This window comes from Thamnophis elegans, chromosome 15, assembly GCF_009769535.1.
Source record: "Thamnophis elegans isolate rThaEle1 chromosome 15, rThaEle1.pri, whole genome shotgun sequence".
In the NCBI taxonomy this organism is placed as follows: Eukaryota; Metazoa; Chordata; class Lepidosauria; order Squamata; family Colubridae; genus Thamnophis; species Thamnophis elegans.
The window spans coordinates 14491228-14506580 of NC_045555.1; the positions used below are offsets into that span (position 1 = coordinate 14491228).

The following is a 15353-nucleotide window of genomic DNA, read 5'->3' on the forward strand; positions in this document are numbered from 1 at the left end:
TTTCACTTGAAAACACTGGACCCAAAATCAACATTTTTAAAATTAATTGCACACACAAAATGTGCAATTTTAAAAGAAAGATAGAGAGATGCAAACCTATGGCTCTTCACATTTTAAATTCATCTGAACAACTACTTTTCATTACAAAGGTGGCAGAAGAAATTCGGTAAAGTAAGAGCTCATCTTACATTCATTCATTCATTCATTCATTCATTCATTCAATCAATCAATCAATCAATCAATCAATCAATCAAATTTATTTGGTCAAAGACCAGCAAAATTGAGAAGAACAAACAAAAACAGACTAAAGCAAATAAATACAATAATGTACTAATAGCTAGAATAGCTAAAAAAAATCACATTGATTGATCATCTTACATTCTGACTCCAATGTCAGGATAAACACCATTTTCTTTCAAATTTTTAATCCCTTCAAACATCTTAGAAAAACTAAACCATTGTCTGAGATATTCAGGGGCATAACTAACTCTTGGGAACCTTTCTATATAAATACAAATAAGAATTTACGGTATTTTTCGGAGTGTAAGATGCACCTTTTTTCCACAAAAAAGAAGATGAAAATCTGGGTGCATCTTATACACTAAATACAACATTTTTTGCCTCCCGAAACCCTGCCCTCTTCACCAAATTGGCCATGCATAGCATTTAGGAGGCTTTCAGAGTGCTCCTGGGGTTGGGGAGGGCACAAATGAGCAAAAAATGTGCTATTTTTTGCTCAATTTTGCCTCCCCAGTCCCCAAGAGTACTCTGAAAGCCTCCTAAAGGCTATGCCTGCCCTTTTTTAAAAAAATAAATAAATGGGCCCGTTTTCGTGAAAAATGGGCCGTTTTTGGGAGGTCTGCAGAGTGCAAAAACTTTTTTAAATTTGCCTCTTCAAAATCTTGGTACGTCTTATACTCCAGTGTGTCTTATACTCCAGTGCCTCTTATACTTCTAAAAATACAGGTATTTGACTCATAGTTCTACTTAAGAGAATCTCTTGATTTATATCATATAAATTCTATTACTAATCTTACTGATATATTAATTCACATTTCTTTTTCTTTGTCCATTATAACTACAGACTTTTAAAATTATGCCTTTTATACATTAAAAAACCTTAAAATGACATATAAAGCTTCAGATAACATACAAATTTACTCTACACTTGCACTGAGATGTCAATGCCTGGGGAGAGAGAATAGAACACTCACAGGAAAAAAAACATTCCAGGCCTTTCAATGCTGCATGATTAGGGGGGGAAAAAACCCACTGTTTTTTGCTGCCTATTTATATTTACTAAGTACTATATATATTACTTATATTTACTATTTATATAATAAGTTGTATTTTTATCCTGAGAAATTCTGAGAATTTGGTGTTCTAGCCAAAAATGCATCCTGAGGTATACACAGGATGTTTCCAAGGCACTCTCTCTCACACAGTCCCTCTCCCCCCTGCTTTATAAACATAAACTGAATGTTTCTTTGAATGCTATTGGCAAGTTAAATAATTAATCAGATTTTTTTTAAAGAAATGAACATTAGGTATGGTAGATATTGTGTTGAAGAAGCCCGGAAAACCTAAGTCACAATGAGAAATATTTTTAAAATAATAAAAAATTTAAAAGTTAAAGTTAAAAAATGCATTGAGAATTGGGTTCTTGCATTTCTAAAGCTGTATATCCTATCATAAGACCTGGACTTATGTTAAAGCATTATGATCATCCTAAAAAATTCAGTAAAGGCTAATTGATTTTTATTTTTTTCATTTAAGAACATTTATATGGCCATCCAACTCACTCTCAGTGACTCCAGGTGGCCTTACAAGGGTAAAAATCCAATTTAAAAAAACAATAAAAAACAATAACACTCCACCTCCACCCTCTCGTGACAACAATCAAATGAGCCATTTGATGGGTTCCATCCCAATCTGGGGTCTCCAAGCCAGTTGGCAAAACTACATCTTCGGAGCCTTGTCAAGAGAGTATCAAAGTGGGGGCCAATCTTATCTCCATGGGGATGATGTTCCACAGGGAGGGAACCACCATAGAGAAGGCACTTTTTGGTCCTGCTAGATAGACCTCTTTAAGAGAGGGGACATGTAACATTCCCTGTCTCTAAATTTAAGTCCTCCAAATAACCTGGTCCCAAGCCATGTAGGGCTTTGAAGGTGACAAGCAGCACCTTGAATTGGACCTAGTAGCAAATTGGCAGCCAATGAATACATTTAAAATAGTTCTTTTGTTAGACTTAATATTTGTAGGAATTTCTATTACTCTTTCCTAACCAGCTCAGAGACTTTTGTTCCAAGAAATCTGGCACACATATGCTGACATTTGTCTATGTACAATTTTAAACAGTCTCTCTTGGAAAGGCAAATCAAAGAAATTGAATTTCATTTGTCCACCAGGGGGCAAAGCCTTTTTGACAATTATTTTCCTTTGGTCAAAAACTGTTTAATTTTAAACATATTTGAGATTATTCTTGCAATTTTATGAAAGAAAAGACACATTCAAGTCAAGGTCAGATGGGGGTGACTAATTCATACAGTTGTCTTGGCAGGTGAAGAAAATAGTTTGCCATTTATTTATTTTCTGGGATGCCTTTTCAACTTCCTAATTTAATTTGCATGCCTGGGATTTCCTTGTGTCCTATCCAAGGATTGACAAAATGCAAGTTCACTTAGCTTTTTAGATCAGCTAAGATTGGCTAGGTATTGCCATCTAGCAAGGCCGGTAATTTATAATGATGGCCAGGGATTGTAGGCTTCTGAGTGCATCGCACCTGGATCACTGATGCGAGCTTCTATGCCATGAGCTACTTGTGTCTGGATTAGTCTTCCAGCAAATCAAATATTCCAATCTGTTCCTCCTGCAGTTCAAACTACATTCCTCCATAAATGGTGCTAACCTCTCACTAAGATGGGGTGGAACAAGGGCAATGGTATTCAAACAATATGTTATAGAAAACTGAAGATACACTGTACATCCATTTAATAGATTTGGTGGGGGCATGAAATCATCTTGGAAAGAAAATCAACTACCATCAGCACAGCATCTAGCCAGTGATGGCTATCCTTTTCCAGACCAAGTGCCCAAAGCATGTGCATGCGCATGTGCCCCAAATCCCCAAAATGCAATGCATGCACCCCCTGCACATGCACTCAGCTCCTCCATGCATGCGTGTGGGGGCCCCTAACCCCCCCCCAATGCATGGGCAGCAGAGACCTGAAGACCAGCTGGCCGGTGGGAGGCATGCATGCATGCGTTGCAGAGCTGAACTGGGGCGACGGCTCGTGTGCCATCAGAGAGGGTGCTGTGTGCCACCTCTGGCTGTGTGCCATAGGTTCGTCATCACAGATCTAGGCTTTATTCTTAACACATAACGGAGTCCAATGAAGCTGTCCTAAAGACCCTGTGAGGATGAAACAAGACCAGCCAACTTCACACTAAGAACCATGGCACAGTGACAAGTCTAGCAAAGAGAAGAAACATGGGTCTTGACATCAACTTTAATGTAAGGCCACACCAGTGACAGAGAAGGTAATTAGTCATTTTAGTTCCTCCAAAACTCAGCTGGCTGCTGAGGTCACTGAGGAGTTTTTCCTCTCACAGAAGGAAGAACACAGATAGAGGCAGTGGTTGTGAGGCTAGGCAAAGAGAAGATAAGGGAACCCCTGTCAAATTACTCTCTCCCATGTTTCACTTAACAGCGCAGTTAAGCCCCTTCCATATTCTGTGCTAGCATTTGATGTTTTAAACATCATTTAAATGATGTTTTTTCACAGAGCATTTCATGTACAGGCTCATCCAGATCATCACTCGAGGTTCAAGGCTAGTGAAGGACATGTTTTTTTAATAAGCTAGTTTTATCAAATAGCTGAAAGACTGTCATTCAAGTGGAAAACACACACACACACGCACAGAGGGAGGGAGGGAGAGACAGAGAGGAGGGAGGAAGGGAGGGAAGGAATAACAGCCACATAGCTCTAATCTTACATTATTTTCCTCACCTATGTACTTTATTGTGCAGAAGGCAGCCATTTTGCAACAAGAGGAGGTGGTTGACATCTCACATTATTACTGAAAATGTCTGCACTGATCTCCCTTCTGAGCTTAGTCCTTCCACCTTCCTAGCTAGCTCTCCCTATCAGTCAGATGAAGGGATTATTAAAAGTTGGATGGAGTGGTTGAGGTTAGTTCTCAAAAGTACTAAAAATGGATGTAGTTGTCAAATTCTGAGCCATTCTAAATGAGAAGGGTTCCTCATATTGCAGCTCTCTGTCATTAAACTAATAAATCTTACCCAATGGGAAATTTCATTGGTCTTAGGAGATATCTAACTCACACTAAGCAACGAAGGTTACCTTTGCAGATTCCCAGCCTATTTGTCCAGCAGAGACAAATAGGCTGGGAAGTGCTTGGTACAGAACAACTGATGTAGTGGCAACCACAGCTGAATCTTGGATCATGATAATTCAAGTTAGTGCTTGTAGCAGATTCTGTCCCAACTGCTGGAGTTTATTATTTTTGTTAACTGATCCAACTGGCTCACTGCTGATTTCTACTACTGAAGCAAAGCGCTAGTGACCTAATGCACTGACCAAGCAGTTGCAAGGGAATCCGTGGTCATTTACTCTTTGAGTCAGAGCACAGCTATGCAGCTTATTTTATATAAGGTAAGTACTAGTAGATTTCAGGACATCACACAGTCATTGTAATGAAGTCCTCAGTCCAGAAACTGAATCAAACACTTAGGCAGCTGACTTACAGACTTCAAGAACACATCATGGCTGGCTTTTATTGCAGACATGAAAGAAATCACACAAAGAACATCAGTCAGCAGGAATCAAGATATGTGTGCATGTGTCTCGGTGTGTGGATGTGGATGTGTTTGTGTGTGTATGAAAGGGGAAGAGAGAGAGACCTACTGACTAACCTATGTTTGAAATCCTAGAGCTTTTTCTCTCACCTTTTTCAAAACAATGAATTTTAGCCATACTTTTCAATGCCCTGAAAGTTCCTATCTGCCCAGTCATTTATCTTTAAGGTCTGTTCTGACAACTTTGTTTTTTCTTATTATAACTATAAATACTATAAATGTTTATAGATTGCTGCTCATTTCATTGGATACATCTTGTTTTATCTGCAACAGATCAATATAGCTACTTTCTTGGAAATTAAACTAAAACGACTAAGTTAAAAGTCTTATATAGTGGGCAAATAATCTTAGAACACAACATCACAAACAACTTGCTTATTAATATGGAGGCAAGAGAGATTAACCAAAGGAGTAACTGAGCTCTCATTAGGATTATTGAACAGAGAATTTGAGGTGGTAGCATTATCTAGGCAAAAATGGGATATAAATGCAAGAGAAATAAAAAGTCAATCAAAAGTAAAAAATATGGTCCTGAGGCTTTGAAGATATTGCTGATCTAAAAAGTAGACTCCATAAAACATACCCTTTGGGAGTATTTTAATGATATTACTATGCTCATCAGTAAGATAAAGAAACACCTGCTATGATCATGGTTCAATATTAAATGAAAATTAACCTGAAATAAACTTATTAAATATTATATATTGTATCAACTTTGTATTATAAAACCTTTATCTCAGTACATAGAAATAGCTACATTGGTTACATTAGGTAGCAAGACTGCATTTATTAGGAATTAAGATATATTAAATTTTCTTAGTTATTGACTTACATCACAATGCAAATAAGAATGTAGTTTATTTAAATAAAACCCATCCTGCTTACAAATTCGAAATTACTATATCCTATAAAAGTACTTGGTAACATAAATGTTACTTCAATAACCTTCAACAAATTATTGCTTGTTTAAATTTTATTTGCTACTATTGCCATTAGTGGCCTTAGATGGGGTCCTCAAACTTTTTAAAGGGGGGGGGCAATTCATGGTCCCTCAGACTGTGGTGAGGGGGCGGACTGGGTAGGTGGGTGTGGCTAGATGGTCATATGGGTGGATGTGGCTAGGTTGTCATGCGACCGTCTGGGCATGGTCAATTTAGCTGTCCATTAAACAATACACACACATTAAACTTTAATGTGTTATGCTCCTGGGGGTGGAAAGCAGGTTAGTGAAGGGATACAGCTGCCTTGGGGTGTGTCTCCCTCTCTCCTTCTCTGTGGAGGCTGGGGTGGCCAAGTTTTGGCCTCCTCGGCCTTCAGAACCACTCTGCCGCCCAAAAATGAGCCTGTTTTTGGCCTCCTGAGGCCTTCGCGCTTCCCGTTTTTGGCCTCCTTAGCCTCCAGAAAGTGGGGGGGATGGGTAGATGGGGGGATGTGGGGGAGCAGCCTTGTGGTCCCTCGCTGGCCGGATTAATGGTTTTGACAGGCTGTATCTGGGCCCCAGGGCGTAGTTTGAGGTCCCCTGCTTTAGATAGTTAACAGATATTCATATACAATAGTAATTACCAAAACCTAAGTAACAAAACTATTTTTTTAAAAACTTCATAAGAATTTTTTAAAACAAAAAGTTTTAAGCCAGTTAAGTGCTAGCTTTAAACATCAGCACCAAATTCTACCCATCAGGGGAAAATAAATTTTAGCTGCTGCTGTTAAACAGATGTGTGGTGCCCCACTGAACATCTTAATTTTAGGACAGATCACACAGATGTAGACATTCTTGCAAAACAAGGTCCAAATTACAGAAGTCTTCCCACATCATAAGAATTGAAGACTTGAACTGTTTCTGGAAACTATCAGTAACCAGTGCAACTAATCCAGGGATGTGACATCTTACAGAAGCACTATTCACCATATAAACTATTACATTTTAAGGTTGGGTACTATCAGAATACTAATAACACTTAGCATGAAATCCATGTATGATTCTTCTCATTTCCTAAATAATAATGTCCCCCACATAATAATTTCCAAAAGGGCCAAGCAAAACTTCCCATTATCCTAATGAATAAAAAGACAACACTAAAAACAATGCCATGTCTATTTTCTTCAAGCAACTAGAAAAAATACTATAATCAATAGAATAAAAAAAGCATTTAAGAAATCCAAGATGACAACCGGGACATACTTCCCTTAGCTCTTTCTTAGTACAGATCATCCACCACATAATCAAGCTATTTAGAACGGAGTCTAAATCTAGTTTGAATTTCTGGAGTTCCTGGAGAACAGAATTAGTGTTTTTTTTTCCACCAGCTTGGCTAAATAGGGATTACCAGATGTTGTTTCCGTTCATATTCTAGAATGCATTTTAAGAACTCAAGGCTTGTGGTAAGGTTATGGGTCAACTCAATTATTGCCCAATTATTAACATTTCTTTCCACCTGGCTATTGCAAGGACACTCTATCAACCTCTATGCATAATAAGACTAACCTAATATCAACTGTGCATTCATCCATTTATCCTATTGTTTGTTTGTCTGTATCCTGCCTTTGTTATTTTTTACAAATAATTTAAGGTAACAAACATACCCAAAACACTTTCTTCTCCTATTCTCCCTCCATAACAACCCTGTGAGGTGAGTTGGGCTGAGAGAGAATGACTGGCCCAAGGTCACCTAGCTGGCTAAGTTGGGACTAGAAAATTTCTAACCTGGTTAGGTCTTAACCACTAGGCCAAATTTTAATTTTAAAACATCCTACTTATTTTCAGGGGAATGTCAACCTAATAGAAAACATTAGACTAACATTTCTACTGGAGAAGCTGCTGAGAGTAGATCATGACCTGCGTTTGAGTACCTGCGTTTCCAATAGTTGCAGTTATTCTTCAATGGAATGGAGTCAACAAGCAAAGTGGAGTCATTGCAAAGTATTAAGTTCAGGAATGTACTCATAGCTCCAATTACTATGTAACAAGGGAACCAAAGAGATTAATTTGTCTAATTATTCATAATGGTTGTCATGTAGAAAGCTTTAGTCATTAATAAGATTGTGCAAGGCTCACCAGTCCATCAATCCCACAACTTGAGATCAAATATTGTAAACAATGCCCCACTAGCAAGCAGATACAGGAAGCAAAAGCATGGGAACCAGAAGCAGGGACTCCTTCTTAAGGGCATGGGATCAATTTATTTATTGGGTTAGGTGGCCATCCAACTTCAGAAGACTCTGGAATTACTACCCCCAGTTAAGAGTAGCAGCAGCAGGAGAACATCACCACTTTCACATAAAGGCAGCAATTTTACTAAGTTTGGTCCAGGCAAACAATAAGAGGCACATGGCTAAGGTAGCAGAATTCAGATCAACAGGGTTATAAGAGATGAGCTCTGTTTCCTTACAATCGTATGATCCTCAGGAAACTCTTGCAGTGTTTAACCTATTGGTCCTGGTCCTGCCCCCTCAAGGGACAGAGAATATCTACTTCCTCTTCTACTTGAGAATTTTTCAGATATCCAGAGACTGCTCTACACAGCCCCCCCAACTTCTCCCCTGCAGGCTAAATATACCTAGAGTCAGTTTGGTGTAGTGTTTAAGGTGCAGACCTAGAAATCAGGAGCTCCTCCCCCACCTTAGGCAAGAAAGCCAATTGGGTGACTTTGGGCAATTCATTCTCTCTCAGGCTAACCCACCTCACAGGGTTGTTGTTATGGGGAAAACAGGAGGAGAATGAAGAAAATCAGGATAGGATAAAAAAATCTTACAAATAAGAATACCCAAGCCATTTAATAATTTCTCGTAAGGTGGGGTTACCAATAATCTCACCCCCTTGGAACTCCTCCTGTGAATTCACTCACTTCTCTCCATCCATTTTGGTGTTCAGAACCAGACACATTACTCCAAATGGTGTCTCACCATGACAACAGAAAGTAAATTCACTTAATCACTATTTAGTTTGCTTTTTCTTGGTAGCAAACTGTTGAATGAGAACAAGGAATTTATTGTTTTCTTCCTTAAATTATTGATTGCTGTTAATATCAGAATATCTTACTTGAAAATAAATCCACTGATTTTGACGAAACTTCAATTTAGGAGTGGACTGTAAATCAATTTCTCAAATTAAAATATGAACAAAGTAAAGGTCAAATTTGAATGCAGACCATACAAAGACTGTATCTTTTGGTTCATTAAATCAATCAATCAAAAACCACAGCTCTAAGAGAACAGGTACATTGATCAAATTCAGAAAAGAATGCAGTAAAAACTACTGTACAACATGTGTAGGAAATTTACATGCAGTTATTTCCCAATTCTCAAAAATTTCCCAACTCTGAAAATTTCACTAATTAACAATGTCATCTAATACACATTTACTTATAAGTCTCAGCGCACTTATTATATGTTATGCCTAAAAAGTCTGCACAAACGGCAGCCATATCTGGAGATTTTTAGTAAATGCTTAGGCATTATCTTAAATTTTTAAAGAATATCTGCTTTACTTTTATATCTGTATTATCTTTACAGGCTATTTTGCCCAACAAATTATTTTCACTATTTTTAAACAATGATTTGCAAGTGGCAAGGGCAGAAAATACTTCTAAGTACTGTATTCCACCACTTAAACAAAGTATCATTACCACAAAGCAACTACTTTAATAGTCATTAGGATTTAAAGCCTTAAACCTAACACAAGCTTCCAAGAAATCCATGCAATGCTAGAGACCCAGGCAAACACCCCAATAAGAAAACGTACCCACAATTGGGTGCGATACATTTTTACCGTCAAAGCGCTACACGAAACACCCTGGCCAAGAGTTAGAATTCTGTAAGGCTAGAATAACACGCAGGATGGGAGGGGCCCAAATTCTCTATTATGGGGTGGGGATTCCCCACCGTAAACAGGGATTTCCTCAGCACGTGTGCAGGAATTCCCTGAATCACTGAGAGAGAACAAGGTAGCCATTTATAGAGGTCAATTACGTGCATGCAAATAACATGGAACACGTCCTGGGGTTTTCCCACTTGCTAATTCTATGACTCCACAATATTTAAACATTTTCAGTTCGGCACTCATTTATTGAAGAACATGCCTTTTAAGATTACTTACCAGTTTCAGACCGTAATTGTCTGAAAACATGTCATCTTTATGGAAAGGGGCAATGGATTTTACTGAACGTAGCAAAACGAATATTAGAACAATTATTCAACATTCGGTATAAAATAGGTGCAGCCTAGAAAGAAGTTGGTTTTTCAGCATCCTTTCCAGGGCTTCCCCTGAGCATATTTACTCAGCAGTCATTCTGAATTAATTCAGCAGGGCTTACTCCATCATAATCATCTTTACCACTGCAGCCTTCATAGAACAAGGAGGAATATCAAGAACAGCACTGGCAGTTTGTGTATTCAGTGTCAGATGGGCCACCTTATCCCAGGGAAACAAGAGAAAATGTGGTGAGCTTTTTACATTTAGCTAAAAATACCAACATCTGGGAAGTCATGCCCCTTTTCTCATTCCATCCTAAGAGCCAGACCCGTCTCTAAAAATGCGATTAATAAAACAAGCAATAGGGGTTGGGGATTTTTTTTTGTTTTACCTTTGGAACTCTTCGCTTCCTTCTCTGAGGCCTTTTGTTTTCAGTTAGCACCTAAAGAAAGACATCAAATGGCAAAATAAACCCGGGTAAATAAGCCAGTCAAGTAAACAAAACGCAGTTTTTCCCCCTTTCTGGGAAGACTTCACGGGCACACCACCACGCAGGACTTCACCCGCGACTTAAAACGGGGACCGAGCAAGTCAGCCGCGCTACCGCGGGGGAAAGAGGGTTAACCGAGGAAAAGAGGAGGTGGGGGAGGGGAATCATAATAAACAAACCACCTTTCCCCCAGCTCAAAAGTCGGGCTGAGGGAGGGCTCGGCATTCTTCACAGCGAAAGCCACAGGGTAGCCATCTTGCTTCCTTCTGCAGAAAAAGCCCTGTGCGGAGTGTGCACTTCTTCAGCGCGCTTTGGCAAAATTATGCTCATAGTGCTTCCACAGCCACAGCGGCGGCGGCCGCTCGGAGAGCGCAGCAAAACCTGCCTGCCAACGCTAGGGACGTGCTAGGCATGCCTCGCGATTATTATTACGCACACATACACGCGCGCGCGCGCGCGCCCACAGAAACACACACACACACACACACACACGGATGAGGAGGGGGGAGGGAGGGAGCGGGGTGGGGTGGGGGGGTGAAAGACATCCAGAAAAGGCCGAGCCAATGACAAAGCGAGACCAAAGCGTTGTCCAAAGCGCTCGCTCGGCTCCCCCCAAACAAAGGGGCTTCTTCTGTGGGCTTTGCGCGCAGGGCAGGCGGCCGCCAAGCAAAGACATGGACTCCCCTTCGCCCGCTGAGGGAAATCAAGGCGGGGAGGGGTTGGTGGAAGCGAAGTGTTATTGTTACGTTTTTATTTTTAAAGCAAAAAGTGTTGCGAGGGAGCAGGAGAAGCCCCCGTCTTTGGCTGCACCGGTGCGAGGCGAAAGGCGCCGGGGGGGGGGGGGGAGCGGCGATGGTCGTTTTTGCCTTTATAAGGCCAGGGCTGCACTGCCGGTCCTGTTTCCGGCGTGGGTGAGGCGAGGACAGCACCGGGGGGTTTGCTCCTGGCCGGCCCGCAGGCAGCACACGCTCCCTCAGGGGCCGCGCCTCGAGATTAACGAAGAGCAGGCGGCGGCGGACGCCTCTTGAGGGCTCGCTCAACAGGTTCCCAGCGGCCCCGGGCTGTCGCCTGGATTCTTCGGGACACGTTTACCTGCAGCTACTTGGATATGAGTTGAATGGACGGGATTTACTTGGCCGGGCTGCCTGAGGGAGGGAAGCACACCGCCTGGGCTTGGGGTAACCGGCGAGGCTGAAACACCCGCGGGCTACTTTGTGACTCACTGTCTTGTCACCCAGCCAGCCTGGGAACGCGACCCAAGACGGGGGACAGCGATTTTAGGCAGGCTCGGGAAGAGCTCCAGAGAAGAGCCCCTCTTTGTTATCTAGGAGTTGCTATGTTGTGGTTTTCCAAAGATATGCGGCACAATCTCATTTGCGACAATTCCCCCTACGACAAACTCTTGTGAAGAGATCAAAGTCATGCTTGGAATAATAGACTTCATAATACTGAGCGTGGGATGTATTAGCCAAGCCCTCGAAGAGGGGGGGGGGGGACGGACGGTCATCAGTTCAATTAACTTCCAAAATGTTTTGGGATGTAAACAAAATGTCACATTAGATCACCTTTTGCCATTTGTGTTCCTCTCTCAAATAAGGCTGCTCTTTGCAATCCATTGCAACTGAATAATCTTATCACACCCTCCCAAGGTCAGAAGAGGCATTCACATACAATCCCAAATCAGCTATTTACATTTTAGCCTAATGTGCTGGGCAGTCCAGACTAATCTGCTGGCTATTTTTTGAATGTTTTGTGCAAACCAACTGCATAAATATTTATAGTCTATTATCTAAAGTGGCACTGATAAAAAAATCATTTCAAGAATACATTCTGTAAGGAAACTTCCATAAGTACAGGTCCTCGAATCTGGTCTTTTCAACTCTGGTACCATATTCTTATTAGACAAACATAAGCATGTCAATCTTGGACTGTGTTTGATACAACACATAACGTCATAGCTTATTGATTAATCAAGATACTAAGATTGGGTTCATATTAACCACTGCTTTAAATCACAGCAGATTGTGCCTAGTGTGAGATCCAAACCTTAACAATAGCGTAAGTCAAGACCACAGCAAAACCCTCAATTATGGTTTTCATCCCTGGTTTATTGTAAATTATCTTACCTGAACAATGGCTCTATGCATTATGCAAACCTCAGTGGGAAGGTAAACATATGATTAACCTCTCCTTTGGGATTCTAAATAAAGAAACTGAAAAAAGGAGTTGGCTGCAAAACAGGGACTGGTTCTTACCTCAATTTTCAACTCTCATACTCTTGCAAGAGATAAAACAGACATGATAGTTGGGATGGGATGGGATTCAGCCTTCCAAGTAGAATAGCACCACCTCCAATAACGGTTCCACCACAAAACCGCGTTCGACTAAAGCGCGCTCGCCGAAACCGCGTAGCTGATGTCATCACAGCGCGATGAAAAAAGCACGCTGTAAACGCTAAAGCTAAAATTAACACCTAAACCTAACCCCCCTAAACCTAATCCTAAACCTAACACTAAACCTAACACTAAACCTAACACTAAACCTAATCCTAACCCTTAACCTAACCCTAACCCTTAACCTAAACCTAACCCTTAACCTAACCCTAAACCTAACCCTTACCTTAACTTGAATCGGCTTGCTTTCAAAGCGCTATTTAAAGCACCCTTTTTTCTCCGCGGTCGCTGTTGTCGCCCTGCTGATGACGTCAGCGACGCGGTTTAATCGGTCGCGCTTTAGTGGAGCGCGCTTTTGTCGTGCCACGCCAATAACTACTATATGATTTTTAATGGTCAATTCCCATCCTCCCAAAAACCCCAATGCACAATCGTGGCAAAGATTGCTAGTTAATAGCTGACACTGAAGGTGACTCAAAAACCATGACTAATTTATGGCTGTCATTGTGCTAGATAGCACAACCAAAGGTAAAACCAGCCAAGGTCAAGATACTCGTTATCAAAAGTGCCAAAACAGATAGCCGATACATACTTCATAATAATGTTTTTTGTTTATAGCTGTAGCTACAAACCGAGAATCAAATACTAATATTTATTCAGAAAGAAAAAGGATGTGCTGCATGTTGCAAGATTATCTTATTCTGGGGACAGTGGACTAGGAGACATTTTAAATCAGCCGGCAGAAGGCTTGGCAGTTTGTGACATCTGTTGAATTGTTTGAATATTTTTTATAAAGTAAAAAGGCACTTCATAAATTATGCTCTTCCTAAACCAAAAGCATTTGCATGTTGGCAAGAAGTAGGTACATAGAAACATGAAACAAGTGCTGCAGTACATTTTGCTGCAAATAAATATACATATGTCTCACACACATTCACACATACGCGCGCGCACACATTGGTTATTAGGCTCATTAGTCCCCAATTGCCAAAGTGACTTAACAGTTTGCAATAAAAACAGAACTGTAGTTAAATACTGGCATATGAAAACCCTCTTTCAATTTTTTTTTTTAAATTTTTTGTAAGGTAGTAAAGAGCACTAGAAGGGAGAGCATTTAGACCTGGAAGGCTACAGAGAAGGCTCCTCAAATGATTTCAATAAATGTTGCTGTATGTATGTAAGGACTATATTAATTAAATTTTTTGAATCAAGGTACTTCAAATGGGCTAACATGGAATCCGTCCAAAAACCAGGATTCTTGTGAAATTGAAATTTGACACTATGACATTTTATGACATAAAAATTATCATTAAAACATTTTATACAAAATGTTATGAGATATTTCCTGTGGTCAACTCCTGATGTTTTAATATATAATTCAACATGAGCTATTTTCAACGCAGATACCACTCTGAATATGTCGTTGAACTTTTCCAGTGAAGGGAGCCTATTGGATGCATTGCCATTGTTAAAGACATTAAGGGATCTGGTAAGGAAATAATGACCAGATGAGTCATAGGTTGTCTAATATTATCTAAATTCAAACTTGCTTTACAAAATTATCCTGGAGACAGACATTCAAGAGAGGCCCAGACTTAACTAACATTGAATTTATCATCACCCAACTTCAAATCTCTTAATGATTTCCCAATTTTACGTAAGCACTATAAGCTCCTAGAGACAGAATTGAGCCTTCAGGGATACCATTTTGAAAAACTGTCTCAAAATGACATCATTGGAAGTCTACCTTAAATTTCAAAACAGCAGCTCCTATTCCCAAATCTCTCTGATGATCCACAAAGAATCTAGTATTGCTAGCATCAAAAATTGCTGATTCAGATTTACAACCTGAAATGTTGTAAATTGCTTGGCTGCTTTAGGATTTATGCCTCACCCCTAAAAAAAAGCTTTTTGTAAAAAAAAAGAAGAAAAAAGGCATAATATAGCATTTGTTTTTTTTTGCTGTGACAAAATTGAAAACGTATGCAATCCAATCTTATGCATATTTTCTTAATCATCATGCCTTTTCTTTAACATTTGTTTTCAACCGTGTAAAGGATTACAGCTTTAGGGGGAAAGTCAATACTATTGATGGAATTTCATCTGACAGTGAACAAAACCAGGATGATTTTCTCCAAAGCTTTCAAATGCAGGTGGAGCCTATTTATGAGACTGAAATATTTGGGGATGGAGAGAGAAGGGTAAGGGGTCATACTAGATGACTCCCAATTCCCACCCTTGAATCAGCATGAAAAAAAAATCCTAGAAAAACTTACATGGTAAAAAGCCACACTGAGGACAATGAAGCGTATTTTCAAGTAAATGTCGGACTGCACGGTTAATCTAATTTGACAAATCACACTGGAAGCCTTGAGGTTTTGACACACGCTGTTCAT

The 15353-nt window shown here is 40.1% G+C and overlaps 1 protein-coding gene across 1 annotated transcript in view; it reads right to left on the reverse strand.

Moving 5' to 3' along the window:
* LOC116518715 (methylcytosine dioxygenase TET1-like) overlaps positions 1-15353 on the reverse strand; it is a 90049-nt gene that overhangs the window by 50033 nt on the left and 24663 nt on the right. Inside the window, exon 3 of the mRNA XM_032232231.1 lies at positions 10466-10516. Coding sequence (XP_032088122.1) covers positions 10466-10516 — 51 coding nt within the window. The remainder of the gene's footprint in view (positions 1-10465; positions 10517-15353) is intronic.